We start from the raw sequence: 22,705 nt of genomic DNA on the forward strand, positions 1-22,705 counted from the left end.
CAGAAACTGATGAATAATAAAGTTAATATTTGTATGTGTTACATTCATTTGCACAGTCACTCGAAGTGAAAATCGTACAGGTTGTATCGTGACTTCATTTAACCATAAAATGTTTGAGTACTAACTGGATACTTGTTCTTTATGTTTCACATAAAATATAAATATAGTTTAATATCAATAAACAATATTCATTTATTTTATATTTTCAGACATATTTTGCAAGAATTATTAATTATATATTATTATATATTAAATATTTCATTTTAAATGTCATAAAAAGAAATGATAAAGAAAAATAAATAAAAACTTTGCTTGAAGCTCAATTTACATCAAGAAAAATGAGAGAACTGCAAAAAGAGCAAAAATTAGCTAAGATAAAACTTATTGAACAACCTATTTTATATATATTGTGTTATAATAATTTATTATAGATATTGTTAGACAGATTACAGTAAACAAATATTGGTCTATAACTAGTAAAAATATAATATTGAATATCTCAGTTTTTGTCTGTCTTAATTCATTATGCAGATGACAATGCATTACCAGTGTTCTACAAGCTGATATATTATTTGTATTGAAAAGTAAAGAAGCTATGGAATCCACTAAATTAATGGAGTACTGATGTAATTTTTTTTATTATAATAGGTATACTTATTGAAATTCATACATGGATATATTTAATTTTTCCTTCATTATACAATGATTTGATATGTTTACAATTACAATTGAACAGTATATTACTTTCTTGATATTTGATTCTACAAAGTAGTATTGTACATTTTTTAGATAAATGTATTTGATTGGGAACCTATTGAAACTGGTCATGGTAATATAATATAAAAATATATATGTTATGCTTATTAGACCAATACATATCATTACTTTATGAAACTCTACTCCATAATTAGTAAATGTTTACATCTTTTATCTTATTTACTTTGTACTCCTTTATATGAAATAGTGAGCTATTACATAATAATTTTGTAATAAGGAAAAGCCATCATACAAAACATCCAAACAAGTATGCACAGGTGTTAGTGTCAATAGGCAAATATCATAAAATGATTTATAAAATATGTGTAATGCATTTTTCCACTTCTAATATATTCGTAAAACTTATACAGTGACCAAAAAATTTCAACATACAGAAAAAAAGAAGATATATCACTTTTATTTATAAAAATTACTTTTGGAATCAGACAGGCCCTGCTAAACCAAGTTGATTACAATTTCTAGCCAAATTAATCCAGAGTTAAATACATTATTGATTACAGAAACAGTTTTGATAAATAAGGAATAAAAAATTACATGTACTAAAACTGAAGGCAGTAGGAGCTTTACAACATTAATAAAAAAGACAAAAAAAGATAGAAGGTAAAGTTTTGTAGATATTGAAGTGGGTTAAACATTAAAAGAAGACAAAATCGATGACAGTGTCAGAACATCAGTTTCTACTTTCAAATGCAATAGGAATTATCCGGATTCATAAATCCGTTTGCGCGTTTTTCGAATTTGTAGCAACAATGGGAAAGAAGCTTATATCATTATAATCACGAGAGAAACACCAGAGTAGAAACCTTCCAATAGGCCGCCTCAGTTTTTCGTTTAAGAGCATCAAAGTTGGGTCAAGTTTTGGGCGTCCTAAATGACACCGGTCGCTTCAAATTCGACAAATGCGCAAACTGATTTACAAATCCCCACAATTGCTATTGCATTTGAAAGTAGAAACTCGCACGATTACAGTGGTATAGGCTTCTTTCCCATAGGCCGCCTCAATTTTTCGTTTGAGAGTATTTATTATATCTTAGAGAGAGCTGAAACATTAAACATTTTTTTAAAATTTGATGTTTATAATACAAATATTTGGTGAAAATATAATTGTAGATTTCCTAAAGATGTTTGTTTTCACTCTTCCATATATGTTATCAAAAATAACATTGTTTTGCCACTTAGTTTCTCTCAATATGTATTTTTCTACAAGTATTAGTTCTTTTTTACTATTTATTACATTAATACATGATTTTCTACCGTTTACTCAATTATTATAGTCTATTGTAAGAGTGTATTTTTACTCACAAAATGATTGAATCGGTATCTTTTTATGGCATTCATTGTCAAATTTCATATTTAGCCATTTTAAAGGACAATTTAGCAAAAACTACTGTCAACATAAAAATTGGATACAAATTTTAAGTTTTATCAAATTAACAATCCAAAACCTAAAGCACTAAAAGGGAATTTTACAGAAGAATGGCACATATATGTGAAATTAGTATTAATTATTTAATCAACATTATTTTTCACATGTCAACATACAACATGATACGTAATAAAATAAAAATCTCACAAATTGCTAATTCTAAATTAAAAATTGCTATCTTAATTTTATAGGTGTAATTGGTACAATATATTAATATTCTTCAAACTTTTTTCCTCTTCTTCTCTGCTTTTCTTGTATTATTTAAATAACCATATATAATAAATGAAAAAAGATTTTTGCAAGTTTATTAAATAGAAACTATACATAGCAAAATACATATCTTTTGTTCATTGTATATCTACTTAAAATACAGAGCACAATTATCAATGGTATATTGTTAATAGTAAGTTCTACCAATTGTACCATATAAGTATTATGATCAATATAATATGATTATCATAATTATTATTTTTTTTAACCACTTTCTTATAGATAGTGGTTTTATGAAGTTTGTGTAAGGATAGTTTGTACCCCCATTACGACAATGCCATTATTTGTTAATAATTGTGAGATACTTATTTATTACACTAGACTAGAACAAATACATTTTAAAAGGATTTTTCTATTTGTATGTTTCAGTTAATCTATTTTGATATGTTTAAAATTATAAGAAATATACAATGCTTAAATTGTTAAATATTTTTCCTGGAAGTAAATAAAATATAATCAATATTCATGGAAGACTAATGTTATTCAAAGTCTCTTGAATTTAGTATGTTTACTAGCTATGATACGTTAAATTACTATTTATTTGATAAAACATATATTATGTGAAAATTTAATACAATGATTATATTTATTATATCCCTTTGTATAAAATATGAAAACTTATATTTAAGTAAAGTACACGTAATCAATTTCATTGATTGTATATAAACAAAATTAATAGTATATTAAGATAATTTGTTTATTCAGTACAAATTTTTATTAAAATTTGAGAATCTATTTTATTAATTTTCAAAATGAAAATGTTATTAAGCAATCATAAGTACAGGAATGTTTCCTTTTAAGTTAAAATCATTTGCATTTTTTAACAAATTTGACAAGACTATATGGCTGATTTAATGTTATAGGGACATATTACCAACTCTGGATATAAAGATTCATTTTAAAAAGTACCGGAAAATCATTGTTTATGAAATTTCTAATGCTAATGTCCAAATTCTTTAAGTTTATATTGTCCTTTCGTGTAAAAAATAGTTATAAAATAATTACTCTTATTAAAAAACAAAATATATCAAATTATGCTATTGTGAACTTGTTATGTATTATTCAAAAATGTATTTAATTTCAATTGACTAAAAGAGATAAATAAAACATGTTTATGGTTTGGCAACTGTTTTGTAACTATCTTATATGTAAAATCTTTGCATTTATGTATGTATATCACTTTGATGTCAATTTTTTTAAATTCTTATAAGAATGTAGTTATATTTTTTATTTCACATGAAATTGAGTAATTTTCTAATTATAAAATTGTAATATAAATATAAATTCAATGATTGTATTTTTCGCATATAGTTATAAAATATGTAGTTTTTATCTTTTTATTTCCATGATTATTAATTATAAGTTGAATACAAAAACGTAATTTAAATGTATTGAAAAACAAATAATTGGTCATTTTCAAATTCTGCATTTAATTGTCAGAACCTTCAGAAAGATCTTTGTAAATCATTGCAATTTACTTGAACATACAAAGTTGAAGACAGCCACTGTCCAATCAAGTCATGTGAAACATGTCTATCAGCACTACAATGGAGAATAACGATAGAACATGGAATGGTCTTATAAGTCTACTGGTGGGAAGGACGTTAACAACTGATATATTCATGAGTATACGGTATTTTATCTCCTAATAATTGTTAATAAAAATCTCATAGCATACGTAATACAATTCAGCAGTACTTCAAAGGCTTGATTTTTTAATTTATTATACAAAATAATGGAATAATTTGAAACTGTTTAATGTAAATTACTTTTTTAAAAGTGCCATTCTTTCGACCAATAATATTTATTAACAGATGCATGCAAATCGTTATTATTATGTAAAAGTACAGCCTTTAAAATAAATTGAATGTGCTGAGTGTTATAAGTTGATATAGGATAGGCGTTGTCTTTAACGAATATATTTTTTTCTCAGTAGTGATAATGAATTGTGATATCGCGGCAAATAAACATGGCGCTGATTTGATACTGGAGTCCTTTACTTCGGACAAGCCGCAAGTCTTGTCGCAATTTGCACAAATTCAGATATTTCGTTTTTCACATCTGCTCATAGACAATTCAAATAATTTGCGATACAGTGATTGTATCGTCCATATTTCGAGAGGAAACGTTTGATAAACTTGCACGTCATACATGTCAAAATGGCACGGGAATATGATCATTTATTTAAGCTTCTAATAATAGGTGATAGTGGTAAGTGTACAAATACTGATTTGTGTCAAATATATTTAGTAGTGAAAATACTCTCATATACAATAGTTCATTACAAAACGTTATAATTGAATAATATGTCATTTATATTTTGAATGGAAAATAGACAACATAAATTTATCGTAATTTAAATTCATAGAAAATTATATTTTATATAATATTAATGAGTATATGTTTTTTAAAGATTCATTTTATATATTAAAGTGCTGAAAAAGTTCATCAAAATGTTATGTTTGCAAGAACTTTCCTTTTTAATGTATGCCGAGAAAGTACATAAAAATGTCAGCAAATATATAATTAACATTACATTTATATGACAACATTATAATTCTGTTACTTTCATTAAGAATTTATATTCTACTAGATAGTTATTCTCAAAGAAATACATAGTATTAATAAATATAATGTACATTAATTCCAAAAAGTCCATACTACTACAAATATATAGACATGCTTTAAATTCCAATTGATAGAATACAATTGAATTTACAACTTGGTTAGTGATGCATTTGTGGTAGTATAAACAAGATTTTTTTACACCATTGTACAGGATAGACAAGTTAAATGTAAATGCTTAAGTATTTTAATTTATGTATGTAAGGAGAGACAGTTTAAGACAAAGTTAAATTGTCAAAGGGGCAAACATAGTTACAGAAATAAAATTTTTCTCAAGTTTAATTTTTTCAAGATTTCAAAACCACTGATGTATTTTTAAATAAAATTATACATTTTAATACGTAAAATTATGTATTTAAGAGCATAATAAAGCACATTCAAAAACCGTAACAATGTATCATTCAGATCATATAATCTCAAATCTCAAGATGTTTATATTAATATTTCCTGATGTTAACAGAGACAAATGACTATTGACTATGAACGTTTGGTATGGAATTGTGTCATGAAGGATCGTATGACCTTACTTTATTCAAAAAACCCTCACAGGACAAAAATATGTTATGTTTTTCTACCAAATTCTACTGGAATCTACTGAACTATTAGAGAATGTATGTGGTTTCAACATGATGGATGTCCAGCACTTTACTTTAGAATTGCAAGAGCAATATTGGATATCAATTTTACCTGATGTTGAATCAGATGACAGGGAAGTGTGGAGTGACCAGCTAGTTCTCTAAATTATACTTCATTAGATTTGTATATATAAGGTAAATTAAAAAATACCTTTTAATACAAAAAACGCACAACACCAGAAGATATGAAGTAAAGAATTACTGTGATATATGCATCATTTTCACAGCAGGAAGTAGAGAATCTGTATAGGTCATTGACTAGGAAGCTTCAGTTTTGTATTGATGCTAGTGATCATCATGTTAAGCATTTATTATAGCTTGAGGATATATTAATAAAATGTAAATACCTTGAGATTAGATGATTGAAACAGTACATTGTTACAGGTTGTTGAATTTACCTTCTCTAAGGGTATAAAGAAAACTATATATTTTCATTTAAAAAAACATTGATGACCTTACTATTTAAAAAAAAATTGGCTTAGGGAAAATCTTTCCTATCATTATGCGTATATTTGCCTCTTCAAACAGTTTAGCTTTGTCCTCAACTGTTTTTTACATATCCACAAACAATGGAGATATTTCTTTATGTTCTTATATAAATAATCCACTGTATACAAACAAATTGATTTATAATATATGATTGGTGTATACATTGAATATTCATAGATTATGCCTTTTAATGAATTATACGAATTATACATTTTCATTCTTCATTCACACACTTATAAAACATTTTGATATTAAATATTAGATACAAATATAAGAAGTTTATTGCTAATATAATAAAAAAATTAAAATTTATGTATATATTGATTGAAATAAGTAAACAAAATTTGTATTAATTTAAAATGTTTCAGTATTTTGTAATACAAACTATATTTTAACATTAATATTTTTAATTATTAAATACAATATTTAATGTTTATATGATAAATTTTATATTCTGTAAAGTGCAATAATTCATTTCTGGAATTTAATATTAAACTAATAAAGTTTTACTATTGGCACATTTTCTTAACAATCAACTTCTTTTCCATTGTATTCATTGCTAAACAAAAAATTAATCGTTTTATATCTTTTAGATGAAATCAAAATAATTGTAAATCTTCTAAAATCTATGGATGTCATCAGTAAGGGTTAGAAAGTAGAGCTTATCTTAAATTTTTTAAATGATTGAAAGGAAATTTATAAATACCATATACTAATGTACATAGTTATGTTGTATTATCTTTTTGTAATTCATAATTATAGGTAGTAATTATAAACAATTGCTTATTTATTTTTGTTTATGATACATATTTTTATAAATTTTATGAGTTCTGATGTGGATTACTTTTTTAAACTGTAGTATTTGTTTTCATATTATACAAGTGATATAATACATAATGGTTGAAATAAAATAAATTATATTTGCATTTTATTAACATGCAAATGCCAGTGTATATTATTTTATAATTAGTAATAACTACATGTCCACATTTTTAAGAAATATAATATATTTTTTTAATTATATGGTTAATGAATTTCAAATGTTAGCATTATGGATACTTACAATTTGATAAACAAAACATTAGATGGATTGTATAATTGTATTTTAAAATATATTTGCAAACATTTTGTTTTTGATTTATAATTATCTTTTTAATTTTCTCCTATACATGAATAAAGTTTGGGAAGTTACACTTGTTTAATTATACTTTCTTCTTCCTTTTTTGTGTTTAAGGTGTAGGCAAAAGTTCATTGCTCTTACGATTTGCTGACAATACTTTTAATGGCAGTTACATAACTACAATAGGAGTGGATTTTAAAATACAAACTGTGGAAATAGATGGTGAGAGGGTAAAACTCCAAATTTGGGATACAGCTGGGCAAGAACGTTTTCGGACAATAACTTCAACTTACTACAGGGGCACACATGGTGTTATAGTTGTATATGATGTGACTAGTGGTGATTCCTTTGCTAATGTTAAAAGATGGTTGCATGAAATCGAACAAAATTGTGATGTGGTCAACAGGGTACTTGTAGGAAATAAGAATGATGCACCCAATGAGAAGGTGGTGTTAACAGAAGATGCACAAAGATTTGCTAATCAAATGGGAATTCAATTGTTTGAAACTTCTGCTAAAGACAATATTAATGTTCAAGAAGTAAGTAAAATTTTTATTCAACATAATTCCATAAATAGGCTAATATTTTCCAATACATATTTTACTATCCAATGCTTGTCATTGAATTTCTTGATGTTATTCATACTAATAATTGTTCAAATATCAATATTAGACAATTTGTTATTTATTTTTATATTGGTACAAGTTATAAAGAAGTTTAATGTAAGAACTAAGTTTGAAAAGTTTTTAAAGTTTAAATTCAATCTATTAAAATCTATATTATCAAACAGATATTTCTTATCTTGTTATAGATAAATTAAAAATTTAATATGAATTAATATTGAAAAATAAAGGAAAATTATTAGATTATCAAAAATATGTTATATGAGAATGAGTAACGCATTTGATCAGGTTATAATTTTTATATAGTTAAGAATAAAAAGTAGTGGACGAAGAAGTTGAATTAATAATGTTTAATTTTTTATGTCATTTTTTTTTTGTAAATTCAATGATGAAACTGCAGTATTTTTTTTTTAATGGAATCATGTATTTTCTTTTATATAAATTAGTTCTCCACATTATTCTGCATATAAAAAATATAGGATGGATAAGCCATTTAAAAAATTGAATATTTAAATATTTGGTATTTCAAATTTTCTAATTGACTATATTATATAGTGATTGTCAAGTGTTTACAAACGTAATGGTGGAGTATATGAGCATTTTTTTGAATGAAACATGTATTTAATAAAAAATTTAAAGTACTTATAAAGTATTCATTTTTTTAATGCCTTACTTTTAATACACAAAATAATACGAGAAATTGATTTATATAAAAGAAAATACATGATTCTATTCTAAAAAATAATTCATGTGCATTGTTGGACTTGCAGAAAAGTAATACTATAGAACATAGTATTATCAACCATAAATGAGATATGAATCAATCAAATTGTGTTACTAATCCTGTCTAATAGATATTTATTTATTGTCACTTTTTATGACTTCAGGTTTTCATAATATTAGTTTTATTAAATATTATCTTATATTGAAAGTGTCAATTACAACATAAATATTATACATATTATACATTATATGTATGTTTTTCATTTTGAGTAATCTATTCGAATCTTATTGAAATTATTAGTAATATAAAAAAAATATTTCAGATGTAGGTTAGAGAGTTTCAAGATAAACATGAAATAATGAATTTGGTAGTATTCCTTTATAGATAAAGGGGTTTCAGAAATTTCAAATTTCAAATTTAATATTGTTTTAAACAGTATTATGTACTTTTTTGATAGAGTTTTGTATCTTTAGAAAAGACAAAAATATTTGCATTAGTTAAAATCATTCAAGCTCATTTTGTCAATCAATGCCATATAGCAGAATCTCGATAGTTCCATGGAAATGGGTTTGGAAATTCCTGTAAGTGTAGAGAGTTGTACTATCATCAAGGTAATTAATGAAATAAAAAGCCCTACTTGCACCATATATTTTTATTTCCTGTAATAGGGTAATAAAGGGTTATAATTTTATTAATATATATATATATATATATTTATATATATTTATATATATATATATATATATATATATATATATATATATATGTATAGTAAAAAAAATTATATATATATATATATTACATTATCGTCCATATTTAACCTTTCATATAACTATTTGTTGAGATTACCTAATGAATAAGGTTCACATATTAATACTAAGATTGCATTTATTGTGGTTTTACTGTAAATATTAGGTTGTTCAATAAGGTTGTTCAATGAAGGTTTGTTTGATAAAAAATGGCGCTATTAGGTTCGCCGTTTTATTTTTCTAAAGATGGTACTACTGTTTGATAAACATGTGTGAAGTTTTATGTAGATCTGTCAACTGATTCGTATATTTACAGTTGTTTAGTTGAAGTGTTATAGTATTTTTTTTCAAATGAAAAGAATTTAATATCGAGCAGTGATAAAATTTTTATTTTTGGAAGGTGTAGTATTAAAACAAATTCATGAACGATTGTTAAAAGTGTATAAGGACTCTTCACTTTCAATTAGAACAGTAGAAAGATGGGTTGCAGAATTTAATCGTGATTGTACAAGTCTTCAAGACGATTCACGTGAAGGACGTCTAAAAAGTGCATCAACACCAGAAATCATAGCAAAAATACAGGATATGGTTTTGGAAGATCGTCGATTAATCAAGAGAGATTTAGTAGAAGCCCTAGGGATCCCAATAGGCAGCGTGAGCAATATTTTGGCTGAAGTTTTGGATTTCAGAGAGCTGTGTGCACAATGGGTGTTGCATTCTTTAACAATGGAACAAAAACACATTTGAATGCAACTTTCTCAGCAACATTTGGAGCATTTTAGAAAGGCTAAAAAGGATTTTATGCATTGTTTCATCACTATGGATAAGACTTGGGTCTACTACCATGATCATGAATTAAAAGAAGAAGCTAAGGAGTGGTGTAAATTTGGTACATCGGCTTCAAAGCAAGTTAGGGTCCAGAAATTGGCCAAGAAAGTGTTAGCATCAGTTTTTTGGGATGCAAAAGGAATTTTGTTCATGGATTGTCTCCAAACTGGTAAAACAATAAACTTAGATTATTATTGTAATCTTTTGGATCAGCTAGATGTAAAAATTCATGAGGAAAGGCCTGGTTTACAGAAGAAAGAAATCATCTTTCATCAAGATAACACACCCTTACACAGCTCAAAAAACCATTGCAAAAATCAGTGAATTAAAATAGGAATTGTTGCAACATCCACCCTGTTCACCAAATTTAACTCCCTCTGACTTCTGGTTGTTCTCACATCTCAGAAAATTCATCTGTGGAAAATGATTTTCATCGAACGAAGAGATAATAGCAGCCGTGGATGCGTATTTTGACAGTCTTCTGGATTCTCACTTCAGGGATGGAATCCATAAATTAGAACATCACTGAAACAAATGTATTGAAGTTCAGGGAGAGTATATTAAATAATAAAATGTATTTCAAACCATGAAATCGTGTTTTTCTTATCAAATGTCAAAACTTATTGAACAACCTAGTACAAGATAGGTTGTTCTTACACTTAATATGTAAAGAGATGTCCTTCAGTTTGGATTTTAAAATTTAATCTATCTCTAAATAATCTGACAACCATGTAGAATGTTTTATTAAACATATGTTAACATATGTATAGTAAGTTTTCCAAAGTAATAGAACCCTAAAATGAAGTCTGAGAATGTCAGATAGGATAATCTATGTGGCAATGAATAAAGGAGGGTGTTAAAAAATGCCCATTTTTGGTATCGCCTGAAAATGAATAACTCATACAGGATCTTTTAAGAGTGTCTTCCAAAAAATAAAATATGTTCTTATCATTTTTCCAAGAAACGATGGGAAAGTTGTTAAAAATGTCTTCAAAGTTTGAATATGATGATAATCAACTTTACATATATTTTACATTTTATTGTTTTCTTCTTTGCATATTGAACCGTTCAAAATATTTAATCGCTTTTTATGCATCGTTTGATTATTTCAACAATATATTAATATTTTGTAATGAATTTCGATTAATTGTTCAATTAGTTATGGTTTCCAAGTTTTCACCACAGAGTATCGAAAGTCATGATCTGCAAGGAAAATATCACCCGATTCAAACTATCTTAATCAACAGTATCAAAGTGTCTTTGAAATAATTAATAAGAATCATTAATTATAACTAATAAATCTTATTGACTAATAAATCAGTGGACAAATGAATTAAAGAGAGTTATTGAATAAACTGGAAGTATTTAATCAATCCTACATAAGAATAAATGGAAATTGTGAAGAATCAAAGGAAGGAGATATTCTAACTAAAATAATTAGATCTGTTTCCTTTTTTGACTCTGAGATCTAACTCTTGTTTATATTTCAACCTCTCATCGTCGCGACATATTGTGAATGTGTTTATTGTGAGGATCGTGATATGCTGCAGTTTATACATTGTTAAAATGTCATCTTTTGCAGATGCATCTCGGAAACTATTAATAGTTGAACAAGTTAATCAATCGCAGCTTATTAAGAAAAATCATTACATTATAGAAGTAATTAATTAAGTATTTTAATGAAAGCATCCAAAACACTACGTTTTCTACTTTATTCCACAACTTCAAAATAGTGCTATTTTAAATGCAACATGTACATGACCATCTACATCTGCCCTTGATTATCTAATTTCAAATAGAATTTTGCAATATCCGAACAGAATTAATCGTTTATCATAACTGATTCAATCAGAAAGTATGAATATAAAGCAAGCACAGTTCCAATGTGTATAAATTACAGAATTAGAATTTTTACCAAAATTAAGTTACAAAGATCTATGCTTATACACATGTGGAACACATCAAATGAAGCAAAGATCTGGTTATTACACTGACCATGTAAATAACAACAGAGATTTTGAATTCCAAATTGCAATACCATCACATAATATTGATTTTCAAAAATACGTAATTGATAGAACCAAAGAGAACACATTGTTGAGTGCTGTTCCCATGTAGCAATGATTATGTAGTACCTTGGATTTGCTCGATTATTTTGAAGATGGTTCGACCTTTAATGAAGAAGACAACGAAATGTAAAATATATATAAATTCAATTATCATCATATTCATACTTTGAATGCATTTTTGACAACTTTTCTATTGTTTCTCGGAAAAGTGATAGACATTTTTTGTTCTTTGGGGGACACTCTAGAACATTCTGCATGAACTTTTTATTTCCACATGATGCTAAAAATTGCCATTTTTTAATACCCTCCTTTAATGCATTTTGAATTTTATGACGATAATGTTGCAATTTTTCTTTGCCAACTTTCATCTGCTAAACTTTGTAATATCATTTGCAGTTTTAACAACATTAATGTGGATCGATTAAAAATCCGTTTTCCAATATATATTTAAAAAGTATATTGAGTATGTTTTTATATAACATATCATATTTTTTTTTATATAACTTACAGCATATTACATTTAAGAACAATGTTAGTTCAATAGTAATTTTAATCTAATATATTCAAGTTTTATATACTCTTTAGAACATTATTTAACTAAATTATTATTTTTGTTTACAAATTGAAAAGAAAGTAAACACAAAATTTTGAAATTTAAATTGAGTTACCACTTTCATTCAAATTTAACACAGTGTACATAGTACATAATAATATACTAGATAAATGAATAAAGCACATTACTTACAATTTTGTAAAACAATTATAACTAAATTTCATACTTCACAATTATTTGTAAAGTTAAATCACCTATTTCAGAAACACCTTATATACTTATATATATGTATACAGTATCATTATACATTGAGAGCATATTTAAATTCTGATCAATATACCTTGAATTTAATTTACCAATGTACACATTTTTCTTCTATGGATATATGAATGTTTCACTTCAGGAGTTATAACCTTTTTTCTCTGATACTGTAATGCTACTGATTAAATGTTCTTTAATATATATTATGACTTATCTTTTGTACAAGAAAAAATATTTTATTTTATTTTATTTAATGAAAGAATTAATGCGTAAAATAATTTTTGTAAAGGAAACTTAGAAGTGATGATGAAAGATATTAAAATTCAATGTTTTGTAGGATGTAAATCAATTTATTAATGTTTTAAAATGTTGTCCATTTTTATACAAACATTTATGAATTTTTGTTTAAATATTATTTCAATCAACAATGTTTGTATGATTAAAGAAAACAAATTAGAAAATGTAGGATCAGACAATGGAATAGATCATGTAGTAGACCTATCATATCTTATCCAGTTATCACTGGAAGTATATTATTGTACACAGAATTAAAAGTCTGTCTTGTATAGATGAACCTTTTGGGTTGGGTATTATTCATTAAAATTGTAATGTCGCTTTTATGTCTGTAATTAGGAAGGATACCAGCTGATTAGTTACCGATTTTGACAGACTTTCATATGGTGAATCTACATCAGGATTGGGTAATCTACGGCCAATTGTGCATTATTGTCTGCTGTGAAATGGTTTTTAAGTTCTTTATTTTGTGATAGAAACATAAAAATGCTGTTCAATATCTATAAAGTTTTTATAGTTGTAACGGTTATGTTGTGTGAACATATAATTGCACTAGCAAACAAACACTATCAAGTTAACAATGTGACAATGATGTGAGTTAAGTCAAAGAAGAATTACAGTATACACTGATGGTCAAAATTATAAATTCACTTTATTGTTCGCTTATCTATTATTATATTGCTTTTTTATTTTCAGAATTACATAAAAATTTACAAACAATAAAGCTATGAAAAAAAGTATTGCAATATTTACATAAATTATGAATTATCACTTTTTTTTAAAGAAAACTGCTGTTTTGAAGGTAGATAAAAGTACAAGTTCAGTAATGAAAAACCATTTATTAAGAAACTAGTTACAACAAAATTATTTTGAATAATCAGTAGTTGATCAATGTTGGTGAATTAGTTAAAAAATTCTTGTTTTCATACTATTTACAGGTCTCTCTATCAAGTTTTGATCATTTTCTTGTTATGAGGTAACAATTCCTGTTTTTAATTCCTGGATTGTAGATTTTTATTATTTTGATAAAATCATGTATTGAGTATTTTCTACACATTTTTTGTGAGATTTGTATTTGAGAAATACGTCGGTCATATTAAATTTGAAATATTCTGGTTTATTTTTAAGTTATGCTTGAGTGAGTATTCGTACTGCTATGGATAGAGGCATTGCCTTATCGCAAATGTATAGGAGCAAATGTGTTTCTAAGACTCTTTGATTTTCTTTACTATTTATTCTTATAATGATATATACATAAACTTCAGCACGTAGAATTTGTTCCTGGAAACATGATCATGAATTGGAATACAGTTAACTTTCAAGTTACTTATAATTTGTTTACTATTTTCTCTTTAAGCTTTAACTAGCATTTACAGTGTTTTAAATCATCTGGAGTAAAAAAAGAAATTCAATTTGTTGAAAACAGTTGGACCAGTTGACTTTCATTCATATTGGTATGATATTCAAAAAGAAAAAGATTTTTTTTTATATGTGATTTTGTCAGAGGTAGTGTAGTGGTGCAGGAAGTTTTTAGTGAATCAGGGAAATTTCCCATTGCTTTTATTATTGTTAGAATGAATAGTGAACAATAAGAATTAAAGAATCTTAGTAATACATTTGCTCTCATACTTTAAAGAACATAATGCAATAACATTTATATTTCAACAAGACAATATACATCTACTCTATCCATTACAGTATGAGTATTTGAGTATGGCTTAGAGACTACAATATTCCAAGTTTAATATGGTTGGTGTGTTTCTCGGATATAAATCCCATGGAAAATTTATGTTGAATACTTATTAAATGAATTTCTTAAAATAATAAAAAATATGTAGTCCAGAAATTAAAAATAGCAATTGTTACCGCGTGGTAAAAAATTGATTAAGGCTTAGTAGAAAGGTTTGTATTGAAACGAGAATTTTTCAACTAATTTACAGCTACTAATTATTAAAAATAACTGTTATTGTAATTAGTTTAGAAATAAATGGTTTTTTATAACTGAACTTATATTTTTGTCCATCTTGCAAATAATAGTTTTCGTTTAAAAAGTAATAATATATTACTTAATATATAAGTAATAATATATTATTTACATAAATATTAGAACATTTTTTTCATAGCTTTATTCTTCATATATTTTTACCCAATTTGTGTATATTTACATAATATGTAATTCTGGAAAAAAAGAGTAATAGCCCTAACTATAACAATAAATGAGTAAAAAATAAAGTGAACTTATCATTTTTACCAGCAGTGTATGTGACAGTTCCTGATTGCCACACATTTCTTAGTTACATATATCACTACTTATTTGTGTCAAAAAAAGTTTTAATGTATAAAATACATTAAATTATGTTATAGATTAGATTAATCCAATGAGCATTTGTAATCGGTTTTGCAAATGTTCATAAATGATATTATATTCTATACTTTACTAATAAAAATATTGTGTAAATTTTGTCTTATATATAAATATATACTATCCTCAATTTTACCCTTTTGTCCGCAAAGCCTAAAATGTTTACTATACAGCAGTTAGAAAAAGTTTGTCAACTATTAATCTATGTTAATAATAAGTCAACACTGTTATACAAACGTTTATATTATTTAACAATTTTTGAAATAAAAAACAAGAATTTGTAATATAGTTAGAGAGAATAGAGAATATCTTATATCTTTGCGGAATATAAAACTAAAAATAGGAAACAAGCTCTCACAAAAACAATGAAGTTCTATGACATATTTAATTCCATAAAAATGAAAAATGCTAGAAAAATATTTTAGAAAACTGGTAAGATAATGATTAAACCCAAATGCATAATTTAGTATATTAGGTTTATGATATAATATTTTGAGAAAACTTACAAATTGGTTTGAAATATATACTATACATAGTACATGCCAGATTTAATAGGAGATGCATAATATAAAAAAACTTTTTGTATGAAATTATCATGGAATATACACTTAGATTGACTTTTGCAATAATAGAGGTATTACTCCATAATGATCCTTCTATTAGAGCCATTAAAATAATTAGTAGAAGAGTTTTCATTGAGAGATTCATGGGAGCTGGGACCAGCACAAACTGATAAAAATCATAGTAATAAAGAAAAGAAAGAACCTCAAAAAAACAATACAGAACATGTGCTACTCAAAAGCAGAGAAGTAAAATATGCTTTATTTACAGATCTTGCTAGATTTCTTTATATAGAGTTGTTTTGCAAGACACTATACTCTTTTAAACTGTTAACTACTAGTAAGTAGTAGTTGTTTAAATATACATTATGATTAACATAGTTTTGTATACATTTGAATCCATAGCAACTTTACAGAAAGCATAATGAAGTACATTCAACAGACGAAATGCAATCTACATCAAGATGATGATCTCAAATTTGTTTCAATTACTTATGACAAATTAAGAGAAGGTGAACATAAAAAGGAATTCAGAGGAGAACATATTTTCTTATAGTTTTGAGACCAGGAGTTAAATTAATCATGAAACCTTTTTAATAGTTTCTATTTAAATAACTTGAATGAAAGAATAAAAGGAACTTGAATGAATGAATTGAAACTTTTACATAAGGTCTCACATTATAAGTTCTGATAGGAATACATAAATAAAACTTCTCGCAAGTAACAATTTTAGTTTCAATAGAATTTATAAAAAATAAAAGTATATTTACTTTATGAAGAATTGCAACTACATTTTGATTGCCATATTTCTGTAAAAAAAACAAATATGGTATACATTTGCAAATACAGGTCTTCCTAGAATTAATTTTGCTACAAACCATGCGCATTTTGTTTTTACACAAAATGTGCAGAAGAGGATACTATGAAAAGCAGGATTAAAACCTTTAACCATTGAAATACAAGTCAGCTATTTTGAAAACTGCGCTAAGACATGTTCTTGCGGATAGGTTTTTATTCAAGACTGGTAGGCTATGGAATATTAAAATTTCAAACGTTACAATTTCAAATTTTAAGGACTATAAAATAAAACATTTCGGTTTATTTTCTATACAGATTCATCATGTGAAAGCCTGTAAAAATCAATTATACGTAAATTGTAACTCATAAATTAGTCAGTTATACTTTGTTTTTGTAAGCAAGAACTATAAATAATGTTATTTACTTTAATTTGTTCTTGAAACATAATATAAGTTAGACACATCACTGGGCTGTGGACTATTGTTGAAACATACTCGAGAAGCATTCCTCTTATGTCGGAGTACCACTGGAGACAAAACATTCATTTTTGATACTGTATCGAGTCTTAAAGTACTTTGCTATACACGACTACTTAGGTAGAGATATTTTCGAGATCAGAGCCCATTTGATCTGACGCCTTGCGATATGACCGAAACTTGAGATTTCGAATTTTCGTACACATTCGTACTTAGTATTAAATTTATTACTAAAATGTAAATGTATATTTTAGACAAAATATGTCGAGGCACAATGACATGTTGAGATTACATTGTTATTTTTTTATAAAGAGGTACATTTTTTAATAGTATTGATAAAAAGTTTATTAAAAATTTACAATACACTTTAACTGACACAGGACTTGTTTAATGATTATTAATATACACTGTAGTTCATATTCAATTAAGATTTTCATTTTCAATAATATAAATTATTTTTATCATTTTGACTAGTTTGTTAAAGAAATTTCCAATCTACAAAATATTGAACTTAATAACTTTAATGATGGCATTTAAGTTTTCCTTGAAAAAAAAAGACTACATATTAATTATGATTACTTAACTGTGTTTAAAATACGTGTATGTAAAATACGAATTTATGAAAGACCTAATTAGTAGTGATTGGATTAAGAGATTTAAATTCTCTAAATATTCGTAACAGATAAACCCAAACATTTAAGGCTTTCAAAACAGTCAAGACTGATCAAGATTTTCAAGATCCATTCAAACTTTTAGGATTTTCAAGATCCATTCAAATTATCAAGATTGATCAAAATTTTAAATATTTCTAATTTCAAATAACATTTAAAGTAATTAAAGACTTCATATTCTTGAACGTTTATCATTATCAATGAGTGGTAATATTTAGGAAAGATATTTTGTTTTTAATCATTTCTGACAAAGCAGCTTGTAATACCATAGATAGCATTATATAGAGAAAAAGACTTTTTATGGGCAAGTGGACCCAAAACGCAGAGTCAAAATATTTGCTACTGTTTTTGTTAGATGTGCGAGTAAGTGATAAACATAAACAATATAATTTATTGGACAATGATTACCTTATCTCATAGCAAGCACTTATACTTTGAATTGTTCTTGAAACATAACTGCTAACTCAAATACCTCATAGACATACTCATATAAAAAAATCATAGGATATTTACTCATTTCAACAAATTTTGATTATATAATGTAAATTATTGAAATGTTAAAATATAAGAAAAGATTGTTTTCTATTGTGAATGTTTTAACAATTTCCATTATTTTTTTAGGTCTTTATGACATTTTAGTATGTGTTCTATGACTTTTAAGCGAGGATGTACGTTACTGGGACGGACGGTCGTTAAGACATAGGCGGAGTCGAAAAGCGTTTCCCTTTCTAAATCTTTACATATCCTATCATAATATCTTATAATATATCTTATAATATATCTTACAATATTATATATAAATTTGGTGATGTGATGGTCCCCCCTAATCTATATAAATTTTATTTAACTTTTAATTATTTTTACTATTAATTAAATTATTGTTGATTGTTTATATCTTAATGAAACATTAATTAGATCTGTAAATGTATAATTTTCAAAAGCCAAAACATGTCTTTAAATCACTTGGTTACATGTAAGTTACAAATACTCACGTATATTGGTATTTGTTAATGTACTGACAGTATGTAAATAAGTTTATATAACGTACTGTATATCATAAAAATGTATAGAGGGTGTGATATACTTCGTGATACACTAATTGTTCACATAAAATTAGTAAATCCTCATGGAAAACTTACAGAAATTGCGAGTTCTTCTATGATGGGACTGAGTTGACAAGGGAACCGCTTTCTGACCCCACCTGTAATTTGGCAATGCCTCAAGCCCAGTGACATATTTGTATGTATCTAATTTAGTAACTATATTTTAACAATGGATCATCATAGGTGCTTGTCTCTGAGATAAGACAGTCATTAACCATTATCACATGGTTGCAGGTATTTTTTTCTTTGTATAATACTCAACAGATTTTTTTGTTAAGTTATACATTTCATACGAAAAATATTTATTTTTACATTTTTATTTCATTTTTACACAAAAAATTGACTCCTATTTGAGTATACCACATATTTTGTTATATCCTGTATGTACACTTAAATTTCTTATTTTTTTATTGAATGTTGCATTATTACTTTTATAATTCTAATGCATTCTAATATAAACAGTTAATTGGGATTTAAATCATTAATAGTAAAATAATTATAAGTTAAACAAAACATATGAACAAATTGAACTTGCAATATTTTGAATAGTATTTACTTTTAATCATTACTTGAAACTGGAAATTTTTGAGGTAGCAATGTATTTCCCATTAAAAACAAACTTGTTTCTTTTTTTTTTTATCAAATTTTCTATGATTAATACATTGTATATGGAAAATACATGGAGAATATACAACTTTAACCATCTTTTAAAGAAAATCTTGAATAATGTGTCATTTGCATTTAGTACTGTATTAGACATAATGTGTACTGAGTGTAAAATTAGAGAAAAATCAATGGCCTTGCATTATTTTTGTTAATAAAGATATTGATGTTACGTATCAGTAATAATGAGTATGAATGAAACTAATCATACATTAATTCTAGCTTGTACTAATTTGTTGTATTTAGATGTTTATGGCAATAACACGGCAAGTGTTAAGGACCAAAAAGGAAAGGAAGGAGCGACAAGCTATACAGACTAGTGAAACAGTGAATCTGAGGAAAAGCACAAAACAGCATAAAAAGAAATGTTGTTAACAACATTGTATTATAATTATATGATCTATTATCAATACTACTTTGATGTAATGACAGAAGTAAATTAAAACAAGCAGAGAATATGCAATAGGAGAAACATGTACACATAATGTAACACTAACGTTTTTTAAAACTATTAAGTTTTATATTTAAATTGCAACATCGAATAGTCTATTCTCATAGAAGTATACTTTGACACTAGTAACATACAATATACATAGGATGCAAATATTATGAGTGTTTAGTGTTCATTTAGTATAAATAACTTTGTAAGCAATGTACTTTTGAACGCGCCACATATTTTCATTTAGCATTAAAAATGTAAAGGCCTATTTGTATTGTATAACTTACAAAGGAATCAGCACAAGAAAGAAAAAAAGAAATTTGTATATGTAATTGTCTCTTATTCAAGCTCTGCATAATATGACATAATTTATCAAAACTATGGTATAAAATATAAAGAAAAGTAATATACATTGTGAACAGCTTTATCAAAATTTTTTGAGCAGAATAAAAATACTATATATTTAAGATTTGTATGATTATGAAAAAATTCTTTTTAATGAGTTACCAAAAGAGCCGAATATTGTTAATACATAATATTTAATGTCCAATAACAAAACAAATGATCAATATTATTAGGAAGTTCAGATAATTTTTGACATATTTCATTGCCTAAGGTTCCTGTTTAATGACAACTTTTTTGCGCTTTAAATACATTAAATTAAAATAAACAGTAAAAATTGTTTACGGTATGGCAGAGGCAAGCTTTTTAATTGGCACAGAAAGGATTACATCTTATTAATTAAAAGTTAAAAGTTTTACTTAAGTGCATCAAACCAAGTTTTCTTGTATGTCGTGAATTCACAAATTGGGTAAAATTGTAATTTTTCAATATATTACTAATCAAATATTTTTTCACAATAATAATATTTTTAAGTATAATAATGTTGTAAAAATTTCAGTGCTAATGCAATAATATAAAAATGTGTGGTATTGTATCTATAAGCATGTATGAAAATTTCAGTTTTTATAAATATGATGTGAGCAATCTGTATTTGTAATAATATTATAGCTTAAATTGTAATTTGTCAGCATATCTAACAAAGAAAAGCAATCATTTAGCAGAATCTTTTACGTTTGCAAACATTTTGTTTATTAAATCTTCTAAAACCAGATTTAATGAGCATGATATTTTCATAACTGTAATAATCTAATAAAACTTACTAGTAAAATTGTTTTTGTTAAATAAGGAGTTAGAAATTTCATTATAGCAGGAAAGACGAACATGTAAATGTGCAATAGTTTATCATGTTTGGTGATAAATATGAAACAATTGATATGCTATATACGCTATAATAATATGATAAATGTCTTCTTTCCATCTGTGATAATAGTTAGGATATCTACCCAGCTGCCGCTGTAATACCGTCTAAATAAGTCCTTATGAATTAACACAATTGATGTTGCAATTTTTTGATCTGTACAACATAGCTCTTAAATGAGACAATGATGCGGCATCCTATAATGTGTAAATATTCTACTTGCCAGTTTTAGTGGCATATCACAAGTATTCTTATCAATTATATTCAATATTGTTTACTGTTATACAGTTATAACATTGTAATACGAATTATTATATACTTTAAAATATAAATAAATAGGACTATACGTATATACGTAGATATTTTTTACCTTTTTTTTTTTCTAAATTATTTATTCCCTTATTATTGTTGATGTTACTTTTGAATTTTAATTGGCACATTATTCTTTCCATGTACTTAAGTATCAGAGGTGACATTTAAATTGCTACTGTATATACATAATACATTTATATTTGATTTTAATAGTACATTAAAAAGAGTACTTACAATTATAAATAATTTTTTAAGTAACAATACACATATATACGTTGCAAATATTTAATAGTAAATTTTTAATTTTCAGTGGTTGATGTAAATTTACAGTACTGCAATAAAGTATTATTTAAAGCCGGAATATTTTATTTATTAATGACTTTCAGCTTACAAAGAAAGTATTCTTTCATCAATAATTGTCCTTCTGCAAATCCTACTTTTATTTTAAGATTGAAACTGATACAAAAATTTGTCTTACCTTTTGGTTTACATTTATGTGTTAAATAGAGTTATTAGAATTAATAGAAGATTAGAGCCACCTTTTCATATTATAATATCTGATATAGATAAACATCATATTATAGGACGTTTATATTCACCATGATGTATATAAGTGT

At 25.8% G+C, this 22,705-nt stretch overlaps 1 protein-coding gene across 7 annotated transcripts in view; it reads left to right on the plus strand.

Annotated features, from left to right (window-relative positions):
* Positions 1–22,126, plus strand: part of Rab35 (RAS oncogene family member Rab35) — a 23,528-nt gene extending 1,402 nt beyond the window's left edge. For 2 of the 7 annotated variants that reach the window (XM_076307574.1, XM_076307576.1), the window contains exons 2-5: positions 3,914–4,106; positions 4,407–4,684; positions 7,457–7,881; positions 20,323–20,541. In XM_076307574.1, the coding sequence (XP_076163689.1) occupies positions 4,633–4,684; positions 7,457–7,881; positions 20,323–20,451 (606 nt within the window). In that variant the 5' untranslated portion in view covers positions 3,914–4,106; positions 4,407–4,632 and the 3' untranslated portion in view covers positions 20,452–20,541. Of the gene's footprint in view, positions 1–3,913; positions 4,107–4,406; positions 4,685–7,456; positions 7,882–9,905; positions 10,044–13,782; positions 14,264–19,451; positions 19,550–20,322 lie in introns of those variants that run through there. The other 5 variants (XR_012991514.1, XM_076307579.1, XM_076307577.1 and 2 more) reach the window with 5 other exon arrangements.
* Positions 22,127–22,705: the final 579 nt, after the last annotated feature.

The sequence above is a fragment of the Ptiloglossa arizonensis genome, chromosome 3 (genome assembly GCF_051014685.1).
Source record: "Ptiloglossa arizonensis isolate GNS036 chromosome 3, iyPtiAriz1_principal, whole genome shotgun sequence".
NCBI classification, from domain to species: Eukaryota; Metazoa; Arthropoda; class Insecta; order Hymenoptera; family Colletidae; genus Ptiloglossa; species Ptiloglossa arizonensis.